This window comes from Daktulosphaira vitifoliae, unplaced genomic scaffold (assembly GCF_025091365.1).
Source record: "Daktulosphaira vitifoliae isolate Bord-2020 unplaced genomic scaffold, ASM2509136v1 Scaffold_2, whole genome shotgun sequence".
NCBI classification, from domain to species: domain Eukaryota; kingdom Metazoa; phylum Arthropoda; class Insecta; order Hemiptera; family Phylloxeridae; genus Daktulosphaira; species Daktulosphaira vitifoliae.
Genome location: NW_026099573.1, coordinates 14,587,935 through 14,601,487, shown reverse-complemented (window position 1 = coordinate 14,601,487; position 13,553 = coordinate 14,587,935). Strand labels below are relative to the sequence as shown.

General features: G+C 26.6%; 1 protein-coding gene and 1 long non-coding RNA gene across 2 annotated transcripts; both read right to left on the bottom strand.

Moving 5' to 3' along the window:
- Positions 1 to 4,003: 4,003 nt before the first annotated feature.
- Positions 4,004 to 7,605, bottom strand: LOC126898696 (uncharacterized). The gene is made up of 2 exons (XR_007702357.1): positions 7,407 to 7,605; positions 4,004 to 4,045 (listed from the first exon to the last, which is right to left on the bottom strand). It is a non-coding gene; the product is annotated as an uncharacterized LOC126898696 (long non-coding RNA).
- A 3,681-nt stretch (positions 7,606 to 11,286) lies between these two features.
- On the bottom strand, positions 11,287 to 12,067 carry LOC126898695 (uncharacterized). The gene has a single exon (XM_050672982.1). The coding sequence runs from the start codon at positions 11,879 to 11,881 to the stop codon at positions 11,540 to 11,542; it is 342 nt and encodes a 113-aa protein (XP_050528939.1). The 5' UTR covers positions 11,882 to 12,067; the 3' UTR covers positions 11,287 to 11,539.
- Between the last annotated feature and the right edge of the window lie 1,486 nt (positions 12,068 to 13,553).

The window sequence follows — 13,553 nt, the reverse complement described above, 5'->3', positions numbered from 1 at the left end:
TCAATCATAATTATATCAAATGTTAAATTCTGTCAAGCCAACATTTATAACAATTTTAAATACAATTGATATTTCTTATGGAATACAATATAATCTCTTAGGTCATATGGTTGTAATAAAATTTAACAAAAAGATTACAATAAGAGCTATAAAGTTAAGTTATAATAAAAAGGATTATAGCTTAATATCAATTTTCATAATTGTCTACAAATGTTCATTTATTCACTAATTAACAAATAGATTAATAATAGTATACATGTTTGAGTGGATTCAATTATCGGAATAGATGTGAGCCCAGAGAACTTATGTTCTTGTTTTATATTTTATTTATGTATTGTTTTTTTTAAAGTTTTGAATGATAATGGCTGCCGAAGGTGCTTCACTTTTATTGTCCGGTTTTTCGATATGAAATTGCTTATTATAAAATATTGTTTTTTATATAAATACATTTACATTTGTACTTTTTAGTGTTTTTCTTTGATTATTATTATTTTTCTTTGGCAAGACACGACCAAAGTATAGAGACACTGTAAAAAAAGGCAAGAATTCTTTTATTTGGGCAGAATAAACTTTTGTATATTCATTGTCAGTGGCGTATTTAGAAATTTATAATGGAGAGGGGCATGAAAAATGTTCATGAATAAGCTACCATAAAATGACTTTTTTTTGCTCATAACTTCTGTTAACACATATTTTAGATTTTTTTGAAAAAAAAAATGTGTTATTTGTTTTGAATCCATTTTTATTAAAAATAATATTTCTTTTTTTACAATGTGTATCTCTACGTAATAAACACTTCAATAACAGGTGATATCATTAACAGGACAACTGTGTGGGCGTCAAATTTTGCTTCGTAAGACAACTATATCGACTAACATTTCATAAACTCATGTTATTATTGATAACCAAAACTTAAGTTTTTCTAATAATATTATACACTATTGCATTGCCTAATAAAATATTTACATTACTCAGTCAATGAGAGGGGGGCACTGTCCCCTGTACCCCCCTATAAATACGCAACTACGTATTTTGTTTTGCTTCACTGGAGCTACCCTTTATTAGACTAATACGTAAAGAAGTTTTTCAAAAAGTATTTTAGGCTCAAAAATAGGAAGCTACTAATTAAATCTATATTACTCTAATACATCCATTCTTATAAAAAATAAGATACTTTTATATTTAAAAAATGTTGTAAATCTTGTTCATCTATTTTATTTTATCGTGTGATTAATTATTTTAAAATAATAGATTGTATTATTAGCTAATGATGATATAATATATCATCAGTGTTTAAGCAGCGGTTAAGTGATTCAATCTCACTAGACTAATTTCGATTAATAATAAACGCAATAATATTATGGTTGTTATTTATCGGGTTGTCTGCGCGCGAGCTCGTACGTTACGTTAATGTTATTTATCAGAAAATCATCAGCCGGTTTTTTATTGCTATTTAATACTATAAAATTACTTTGACAAGCCGCGCCCGCACAATCAGCTTGATGCGTACACAAACAGGACGGTTATTTTTGTATATTTTTTTTAATTATGATATTAATGTCATGTAATGTAGGATTACAAGGTATATATTTAATAAAGACTGTGTTATTGTTGTAAATAACGTCTATCACGACGTCTTAAAAAAATTGAGATCACATGTTTGTACAATTAACAATGGTAATAACAAATTAAATTACAGAAATGCCACTAATGAGTTTCATCTCTAAGCCGACGATATCACCCCATGGAATACCATATTAAATATTTGACCTGACGGTCAAAACACCATCACTTTTGTTGCCTTTTAACATCCCTTTTCAAGTATTTCCTGTATAGACAGTAATTGATTCTGCACTAACGCTCAAAATGTCAAACATAATAAATAATATGAATACAATATTTTGAACGATTTTTCACTATGCTTAGAGTGTGCGGAACAACGGTCAGCTAGCAAATAAAATTTAAGTGATCAGAAGGGATGAATGCCCCGACTATAACAAAAACTCAAACGAACGAAAAGGCGGTTACGTGTATCAAAGAGGAAAAAAAAGTGAAAGGGGTCCTTTTTCATTTGAAACTGTCTCCACGAGGTATTTGTACTAAGTTTCATTAAAATCGGTTGTGTTGTATGCTGTCGATGAAATCTGATTATTGCGGTTGTTTCAGTGATTAAATTTTAATCTAATAGAAATTTTACACTACTCAATGTAGATTGTTTAATATTTGAGATTTTCATCCTGTGTAGTAAAAAATGGTTATATATTAACAATACGGTTCAATAAATTTTGAAAAGTGACGGCTTTTCTAAATATGAAAACAAAAAACTAATTTCACTATTGAATTCTCTAATATACAATTTTCATGTTGTATAGTACAAATTTGAAAATGTTTAAATTATATTTGAAATATGTTTAAAACATCAAATTTTTGAAACTAAAAATAAACTGTACTTTCATAATCATGATTTTCAACATTCTATCTTTTATCCCATTAAATAAATGTAGAATAGGTTATTGATTAAATAGTATAATAAAGTTTATACATTTGTAATTATAGTAATTATCATCAAAAAAGATATTATCAATGGTTTGATTAATTACTCTTCGTTTTGATAATTTTTTTATTATCACTGCCATAGACTTTTTCTTGTTTAATGTTGTAATAATTATAACTGAACTAACTTACGCAGCACATCATACAACTTTAGATACACTTTAATTAAGATATTTAATGGTGATTAGACAATGCGTTATTAATTCGTAGAACAATTATCACCATAAATGAAACTATATTTTTAATAATGTCCATTACACATGTACAACGAATATCAGCGAGCAAGTATTCGAAGGTTCATAATCAAGACCACCGACATTTTTCATAATAAAAATATAGTTATAATATTAAACTTTAAAATATTTCATATAAATATTTAAATTTTACTCTTGATTCCTCTCTTAAAAATAAAATACTGCCAGTCGTTGCACTCATTATTTAGAGCATCAGATGATTTTGCTTGTTTATAAAAAAAAAATTGTATCTATTAAAATATTTATAATTGAATTATAAACAAATTAAGGTATTTTTTTTCTTTACAAAAAAAAAACTATTTTTGAAAATTATTTACTGCATTTATTAACAATATAGTTGATATAACAGTCAATTATTTGACAAATATATTCATCATATAATTATGAATTTACTATTCTTTTATTACTGATTAAAAGAAAACTATGATTCGGTTATAATCTTGATAGATTCAGAAGCCTAAAATATAATTGTGGGTATATTGATAAATAACAACATTTCAAAGTAAAATTAATTTTTAATGTATAAGTGTTTGGTGTTTTTGTAATTCTTAACATATTTAGGAATACTTTGCAAAAATAAAGAGATATTTAAAATTTTCTAATATCTTTATTCTGTATCCAGTATTTTATTCTTTAAGCAGATTAATGTATTTTATTTAACAAATGAAATAAAAAATAATTTTTAAAATTGATATAATGATTCAAAAAAGTATTCTACCTAAGTATGACTAACATATTATATATATACTTATATCAATCAATAATCATTAATGAATTTATTGGTACTTGCCAATAGCACCATACACTTTTTTCTATCAACAATACTAATCAAAATGCTTAAAATTTTTTTTTTAATATTAAAGAATTCGTAATTATCTATAATTATAAAAAAATAGTGAACCGAAATGGAATAAATTATGAACATTTATATTTTTTATTGACAAATTTAACTACATAAATACTATAATAAAATTAGTATTGAAATGTAAGAATTCCTAACGATATCACACAGAATAAGACTTATTAATAACAGTCGATACAAACACAATTAAAATAAATACTAACAATGATATTTATAAAAATGTGATTGAGAAACCAATTTTTTCCATCTACTTTATAGTCTTGTATTTAAAGACAAAGTCCATTATAATTATTATTAATGAATAGCATGCAACCGCTTGTACTGTGTTCTAGTGATGAATGGAAAATTGAAAGGAGGCATTTGATTAAGAATTTCCCTGAAACAAATCATAAAATAACAACATGTATTTAGTACTCAAGTCAAATATATTTAAACAAAAATCAGTGAATTACTCACTAGATTAGAAAAATATCGTAAATGATATTATATTTTTAAATACTAAGAGTATTTCCATTCATTCGTCAGACCTACACTATTAAATGCACCGTAATTTGGCACATGACGATGTACAAAATGAAGTGTTAATATTATGATATTAAAAGTGTTTGGCTGCAAAAGTTTCGCAATATTAATTATCGACTGACAAGCCAATGACGGTAACGGCTGACAGAGTTGATTAATAGTGTTTAACTAGTTAGGTCCGGGATCTATGGTCATTGCTAACCAGTCACCCTAACGTACCAACACATAACACAGGAAAGGTTAGGACGAAAAGAGAAACGGACTACTGGGTGGTAAAGAAATGTTGCACGTCGGGCGCGGCGGTACACCAGACATTTGTCAGCGACGGCATCGGCACGTCCTCCTATACCCTGCCAATAAAGCAAGATTGATTACACGTATTAACAAGAGGACACTTACCCTTTCCCTCTCCTCATACAACGCACGCACCGCGTATATTATACACCCTATTCCGTCTTCTCCCTTATGCCACCCTATACACACACGGCCGAGTGTATATAAAATCCGCAGCTCCTTTTTTTTATATGCATGAACCCTTTGTCTTCTCCCGTCTTTGCCATCCAACAATACCTTCATCTTATTTCCCCCCTTCTTTTTCCTCGTATGTTATTTCTCCTGTCACCACTTTGCGTCAGTTACCTTTACCGAATTACTTATCCCGAAAAATCCGTCTGTCTAATTTATCATGACTAAACCAGCATTAGCTTTGTCGCACCGTCTTAATACAAAATTTACCGCAAAACAGTTAGTGGATTACGTTAACGCTTAATATCTCATTGGTGCTTCTTTTTAAAAAAAATATGTAACTTTGTGGTAGCTGACGTCACTATAAATAACTCTTGTTATTTTATTAATAACAAAAAATTAAGAAAACTTCTTAGACTACACATTTGAAAACAACATTTATTTTCCGAACAATATAATTCATTTACAAATAAAATTTCACTAATATTTAACTGCGTCACTAACAAAAAATACAATTAAATCGTAAAAAATAAATAATGTACAATAATAAGTTATTCTACACAAAAAATGGGATTTAAATAACATCAATACCTACCATAATATGATTATAATATCATTATAAATAAAATGTGTAGATATCATTTTTTATTCAAGTTGTGATGTGTAGCTTTTATGCTAATTTTTAATAATTATAAAAAGTTTAATACATTTCATAGACTGTTAAGTTTGGAACATGTCAAATAAACTAAGACCCATCCCAGTCTGGGGCCCTACAACGCGTTAGAATCATAGATTCCTGTAAACGTTTTACACAGATGTTTTTACATATAAAGAATGACTTCATAATCAGTATAACGAAAATATAATAAACATTTAGCCATTAAAATTAGCAAATTTAACAAAAATGATTAGTAAAATAAAATAAGATTACGGTTAACATTTGGTTTGAAGGTGATCACGATAATATGATAATAATAATTAAATTTTAACACTATATTTGATACAATAATATTAATAAAATTGTGTTATTCAGTTATAGGCTATAGTGTGTTATTTTAACATAGAAACTTGTAACTTATTTCTCTTGATTAAGGGAAAGGAAAATATTGTACGGACTAGCGTAAGAAATTTGATTGTCTGTACCTAAATATCAAAGCACAACTCGTTTTTAATTTACTTATATTATCACCCTGACAAGTTTTATGAATTCCTTTAATCATACGCCTGGTATTACTGTGTGTATTAAAATTTTGTTGAAATTTATCATTACATAAATTATTAGATATGTGATTTCGAGTAGATTTAAAAAAATATATCACAATTAGAAAGCCATGTAACTTTGCACCTTGGAAATATATGTAAATGCATTAAATAAAGTTTCAATCTCACAGATTTTGTCAAAATGAAACTTGACATAAATTATAATTATCTCTAATAGTATCACTTAATGATAACACAGTGTTGATACGATAAAGTATATTTATGATTTCACATGCATTGACTCTACAAAACCTGGCGTTAAGCATCCTAGGGTTGCCTCAGAAAAGTCTTGTGTACAAGTTTTAAAGTGACAAGGTTATGTAATAACTTGACAACGTATTTTTTAGACAGAATACGATATATGGCCACTATACAATTTCCATGTTTCATTGTAAAAATTTGAAAATATTTAAATTACATTTTAAACATATTTTAAATGTGTTTAAAACATCAAATTTTTCTGGATCAGTGGATGACCACCAATATTGAAAGACTACATAGATGAGTAATTAGCTTACGACGTTTGAATTAATGAGTTGTCATGAATTATCTGTTTTACTGATACCGGATTCATGCATTGTATAATATCCAGCTTATTTATATGATAGTAAGGCATTACAAGACATATACCCTCCCCTTTTCCGTCGTTGATAATTTTATGTCAAATTGATTTAAGTTGCAATAAGTCAAGTGGTAATATATTTTGAGCAGTTCAAAAGTCAAGTTAATACTATTTGTAATTTTTTTTGTTAATCGTTAAGCGTACTTGGTTTAGTAAAAGGTGAAACTTTGTGGCGATAGACACCTAAAAACATTATATTAAAATGAATATTTTCTCACATTTACATTGAAACTAATGATTTTAAATTAAAAAAAAAAAAATTAATACTCATATAAACTTTGATGCCAAAAAAAATTCAAAATTATTTTTATTTTTCCAAATAAGTGACTGATTCTTGAGAAGTAAATTATTCATTCTATTTGATGTTAAATTTACCATAATGTTTACAGATATCGTTAGTGATTTAAAAAAAAAAATTTTGGCGAACATTAAACATTGCTAAAAAAGTTATTACTACAGAATTTCACAAATTTCAAAAAAATCGAATACTTGTAAATAATGACTCGAAATACATCAGTTTGCACAGTTGTCATTAAGTTACGCCTTAAGGCGTCTGGGTACCGACCTTTTTTTATACATATTTTATACTTTTTTAGAAATGGGGTCTAATAGACCCCAACGCGACTATGAACGTTAAAAATAGGTACGCGCCTGCTTAAGGGTTAAAGGGAAATTATTAAAATATAATGCTAAATACATCAACATGATATATTTTTTGATCTTTTGGCGTATCGTTGAACAATAAGAGTCCAGTAGGTACAGATATGGATAGACACAAGCAAAAAACGCATCATAGTAAAACTAATACCTTCTCAGTTTTCTATCAAAACTAAGAAAGTGTATGAAAATTATTTGTATATATACGTACCTTACCAGATTTTTTTTTTTTTGACGCCACTTATTTAATGTTAATATGTTACCTGTATATTTTTTTTTTTTTGTTAGTGATATTTTTGTATGACTCCCCATTTTTTAGCGACACTTATATAGGAAACAACAACAAAATTTGTTTCTAACTATGCAATGATAGCTATGCAAATAACATAAAAGCAAATAATCAAATATCATATATACAGGTATAATATCAAATTTGTAACTACTTTTAGGCAGTCGGTATTGAACTATGCAACTCTATGGGCAATAAAATAGCTGCTGCTGATAACACACATACGCGCACGAGCATGTCACACTTAACAGCTACTGTTTGCAACCATTAGTTTGAGCGTACAATGCAACCCGTTTTTGTTCCATCAGTACGACGAAACTACTGATGCGATAAGATTTCTGAAAACAAATTTGAATTCAGTGTCATGTCTTTTAGGTATCGGTCAGGCCACTTTTTTGAAATTGTAATTCCTTCAAGGAAAAATTTATTTATTTTTTTTTTTTATATATATATAAGTAGGTAGTTTCATTGGGTGCCCCCCCACTGCATGCTATTCAAGTCATATTGTAATTTTTTTTCACTACTGTTAACCCATTTACGGTTGTGCATATATTTTGTATAGATGTAAATTTTATAAAGTTATTTGAATAAAAAAAAAAATATATTAAAAAAAAAAAAGGATTTGTGTTTTGTATAGCAACATGTTACAAAAATATTTAGAATGTTATAGACTCTTAGTAACACACACAAATAGAGTTAAAAAATTNAATTTCAAAAATATGGCCTGACTGAGTCACATGATGCTGAATTCAGATATGTTTTTAGAATTCTTATTGCATCAGTAGTTTCGTCGTACTGATGGAAAACGGGTTGTTTTTTACTAAAAACCTTAGACGCCTCAAGGTAACAACTTATAAATGCGTATTGTTGTATATAATGTAAGCATCAATCAATCTGTCCAGCACAAGTACCGATAATTGTTTAATAACGAATTATGTTATTTAGTTACACTAAATTAGATTATTCAAATTCACAATAGGTCGTTTAATTATTTCCAAGTAAACATAATTTTTCAACTGATATTTATGTTAGCCGATATAAATGTAACCCGAATCCAAATAGAGGACATACAAAATATCTCCGTTCAGTAAGGTCGACTATAAAGGATTGTTCGTCACCGACAAGTCCAGTATTTACAGCGGATCATTTCAAATCAATCCGTTAGTTCGGATAAAGGGAAACACAAACAATATTTGAAACCGTCGGATTAACGTGGTCAGTAAATGACTATGTCCAAACATGAGTTATATTAGTTATACGTTATAATTCAATTATAACGCATACAAACAAGCATTAATAAGTTTCATGGTGTTTTATTAATATATTACACAGTAAATGTTAGTAATTTATGTTTACTAACGATTAAAATATTAGAAACGATAAATACCAACAAATTTGTTTGTAATTAATTTTGTCTCGATAAAAGAAAAAAGTAATAACACTAATATCATTTTCGTGTTTATCTATTTTGGTCTTTACCTATTTTATATGATAAATACATTTTATTTCTTGTAAAAACCCATAAAAATCTATAATATCCAGTCGACTCTGTTCATAGATATTTTTCAATGAAAGATTATCATACAACATTGAGATTATTGTAAATGTTGTATAATAACAAGTAAATATTTATTATACACCTATTGTCTTACAATAATAATTATGATTTAAAGTTTTTGCAATAATTTTATTTTAAAATTTCGTTATCTGCACAACAAAAACGTGACGTACAATAAATACAACACTCAAATAAACAACACTCGAATAAATCATTTTTAACTGAAACGTGTTTGCTCATTACTGCTAAATTAACAATACTTAAAAGAAATTTATTCGTTTTCAAGCCAAATTACAACGACCGTCGATATCCTTTTTATATTAAGTCGTCACTATTGATTTCAAGGGAAAGAGATACACAAAAATTTACTACCATCTGCAGTTGAGATTTTCATATAACCCTCCCGAATTTTTTTGGAAAATACACCTATGACTTAGAATAATATATCTTGAGATTTTAAATTGATTCTTATTTAACTAATTAAGAAATTTTATATGTTGATGTTAAGCATAAAATTTTGTTTTGTCAGTAGTTATTATTATAATTCATTGTTTTTAATTTAAAATTAATTTAACACGAAAAAAACAATACCTTTGTCCAAAACTTTAAATGCTACTCAAATGAAAAATAATATTAATTTAAGAATTGTTTTCTCATTTGAGTAATTAAACAACTATCATCAGTTCCATTCAGTGTTGATTAGGTTCGAAGAATGCAATTTAAAAAATATAAATGTCTACCGTAATAATTATCACCAGAGTTCGAAAAATGTTAATTTACTTTTTTAGAAAATGTACCTATAAATCTTTTTAAGGGATTTCTTGACACTAAATACATAATAGATAGCAAGGATAATGTATTAACGATTCAAGCAGTATTTATATTAATTTCCATTGTTCTCGCAAAGATATTTTACTAGTTTGTAAATCATTTAATAGGTAAAACTTTTTAATAATCTTATTTTCCAATTATATTAAATATTATTACACGACAAAAATTATTTTTAATAATGACGTAAATACTTAATAAGTGTTTAAGTATCACAAATACATATATTTCTAAAACAAAATCATATAAATAATAGTTTTTATGACATAAAATGATATGATAAAAACAAACGAAATGGTTTAGCTAAATTTTTGTTATTTTACTTCCAGACAAAGTTTGTTTTTAACTTTTGAAAACATAGCTTCCAAACTATTTTTAAAATTCTTATAGTAATTCGCTACTACATTTAAAATACTTGTACAATTTTGAAGTCTATCATCAATTTGTATGCAATATTAATTAAAATGGAAAAAATTAATTTTGAAATAAAATAAATTAACAACTATATTAAAAGCTTCAACAAAGTATTAGGAGGTATATGTTTCGATTTTCTATTAATTAAAAGTAAATTAAACTTTATTTATATGTTGATTTTCAAATTATATAGTAGCTAAGCCGAAAGCGTGAAAGGTGAGAAAACGCCCACCGTTGTAATATATAACGAATAATTTTATTGTACGCAACGACCTATTAATGAAGATATTTATAGTGGTAAAATCCGTGTACGATGACTTAAGGGCTTGGGGCAAAAAATAATTACCATGGCACGTCGGTCCATATTAAAAGTATTGTCCGTAGGCCATAATATTTTTTTATTGAGACATACGGAACGGTTCTAGTGACTGTAAAAACACGAACCCANCTTGGGGCAAAAAATAATTACCATGGCACGTCGGTCCACATTAAAAGTATTGTCCGTAGGCCATAATATTTTTTTATTGAGACATACGGAACGGTTCTAGTGACTGTAAAAACACGAACCCACTGATCTTCTTCAACAGATTTTTATACGCTTATTGGAAATAACTATTCAAAATTACCACAATAGCAGACATAAAAATATCTAGTATGTCTGTACTAAAATTTATTTACAATAACATATTTATAACTTTCTTAGAAAATATCCCATGCATTATATCACTTTATATAACCTGTTTTTAGCATATTAAGGTTGTGTTATTTCCATCTATGATGAACTTCTTATTAATGTTTGATATCGTATTGTATTGTAAAAACAAAAATTTAATTTTATACAAAATTTTTAAATTCTTTTGAATATCATTACTAGAGCTAGGATGTTTATGACCAAAATTTAATTAAAATATGCATTTAAAAATGTAAAAATATGCAATTATATGCTTTAAAATATTTTAAATATACCAATTTTTCAATATCTATATGCAAAAAAAAAAAAGAGGTTAATATTAATTCGAAAAATTTTTTATACCTTTTTAATGTAAATTAATTAAAATTATTTTATTACAAAACACACGTATTTAATATGAAAAAAAAAATTATAAATGTACTTTAAATATCAGGATTACACTGAATAACGATAATTTTGCTGATGTTTTTAAATTTGAACGACCTTCGACGATCTGACAGTATGTTTTTATAAGTTGAAAATGACCGCTCCATATCCACAGAGTTAATCGGTGCGTGCTTAAAATTAAGAAATGTCGTTAGTTTCTATAACTTCAGGTAGTCCTTCAAGTGATTCTTTTTCCCCATCTAATATCTTAGAAATTTTGTCCAAAACTTTTTGAAATTTTGTGTATATTGTTTTACCTTGAGAAGCTGATGCTGCAATTTCTAATTTTCCTGAAACGGTGTTTATAATAGCAACCGATTTGGATAAAGTTTTCCCCTTTTCTTCTAGAGATGTTAGAGCTGAAGATAAGAACGAAAAATTTGATTTTATAAAAGCTAAATTGGCCTCAACTCTTCGTTCACTCATAACTTCTTGAACTGTTTTTATAGACAAAGCATCATTTGGATCAAATTTGTCCATAATTTTTTTAATTGTTTCATATGAGTCACAGTAATAAATAGTCGCCGTCAACCATGTCCCCCGGCGCGTTATAACTGGCTGTGGGGGCAAACTTAGCTCAGGTGCCTCATCTTAAAATATTTGTATTCTTGCTGGACATTTAAGGAAGACTTTTTTGACGGACGATATAAGTTTGTCAACTAAAGGAAAATCACTACGGATTTGCTCAGCTACTCGATGTAAAGCATGAGCTAGGCAAGTTAAATGAAGCATCTTAGGTGTTTTACTGTATATACATATATATTAATATCAATTATGGAATTTATAAATATCTAAATTCTAAAATTAATTTTACTTATTGTACATAGTATTCTACGGATCTTCATCAAAAACAAATTTTTAATATTTTTAATGCAAATTATAAAATATATGCTACTATTTCTAGAAATAATCAATATATGCATTTATATGCTCAAAAACGTCAAATATGCAAAAATATGCAAAATAAGTTTACGTAATTGTAATCTAGACTTTATGAATCAAATTTATATCATACTTGGGTTTAATTCATATTTAGCGAAAAAAATATGCAAAGTCATAAACATCCGAGCTCTAATCATTACATTAAAAAGATATATACCCAACCCAACTAAACCAAACATTTTTTTTTTTTTTGTTATAATTCACTCTATAAAATGGCTATATTAAATTTTTTAAATATTTCTTGTAATTTTTACAAAAGAAAATAATAAAAAAAAATCAGTGGAACAAATGTTATGAACCATTGGTTGATGAATATCAAATCTTTACCAGATCATTAAATGTTTTTTTAGTCTTTACAAATTGCGCACAATGGACCAACAGGTCTGAGTGCATGGGCATTATGTCCACCTCGATAATAACTAATAGTCTTTACAAAATTATAAAGATAATATTGAATATATTATAAACATTTGACATATTTTTATGTTACAAATCACTTTCTAACAATACTATTTTAAGTTAATAAAATAACTTAATAAGACTTGAATATTTTTTTATTAGATATAGAATATTTTTATTAATTAATAATGATTAATGACATAATTATTTTTTCGCACACAATAATTGTATGTTTAAAAAATGTATTTTACTTTTATTTTGAAATAAATTAGATTTATATATTATTTTATTAAATTTGAATGATTATTCTAATAATTTTTATTAGAAATTTTCATAATATACTGTATATTTTATAAATACATCGTAGCAAAATAATTGATTTTTTTTTAATAATGTCTAATCCCTATGATCGATAAAGTAGTTTTTAAAAATTTTATTTTTTTCATAGGTCAAGTTATTTTAGTAAAGTTTCAAAGATTTTAATTGTAAAAGTTTATTTGATATTTACTTTAGAACAAACATAACAATTTAAATAATTTAGAATTTTGCGTCATAACAAAAATGTTACGCTTTGAAGTATTATACATGTGGAAATTAAAAATTTATTATATTTTATATTTACCAATACATAAATTAATTCTACTTTTATACATTACCATGTGTTAAAAATCAATTGGGATAATAGCTTAACATACATTCAGACTTATATATTATTTAAATAATCGAATTGTTACTAAAATGGAACGAACATAAGATTTTGAATTTGTATTTAATATATAAATTTAATACGTGAGAATAGAATTTCAATCAT

Excerpts from the sequence above, each read along its gene's own strand:
- LOC126898695 (XM_050672982.1), bottom strand. The coding sequence starts at position 11,881 with ATGGACAAATTTGATCCAAATGATGCTTTGTCTATAAAAACAGTTCAA.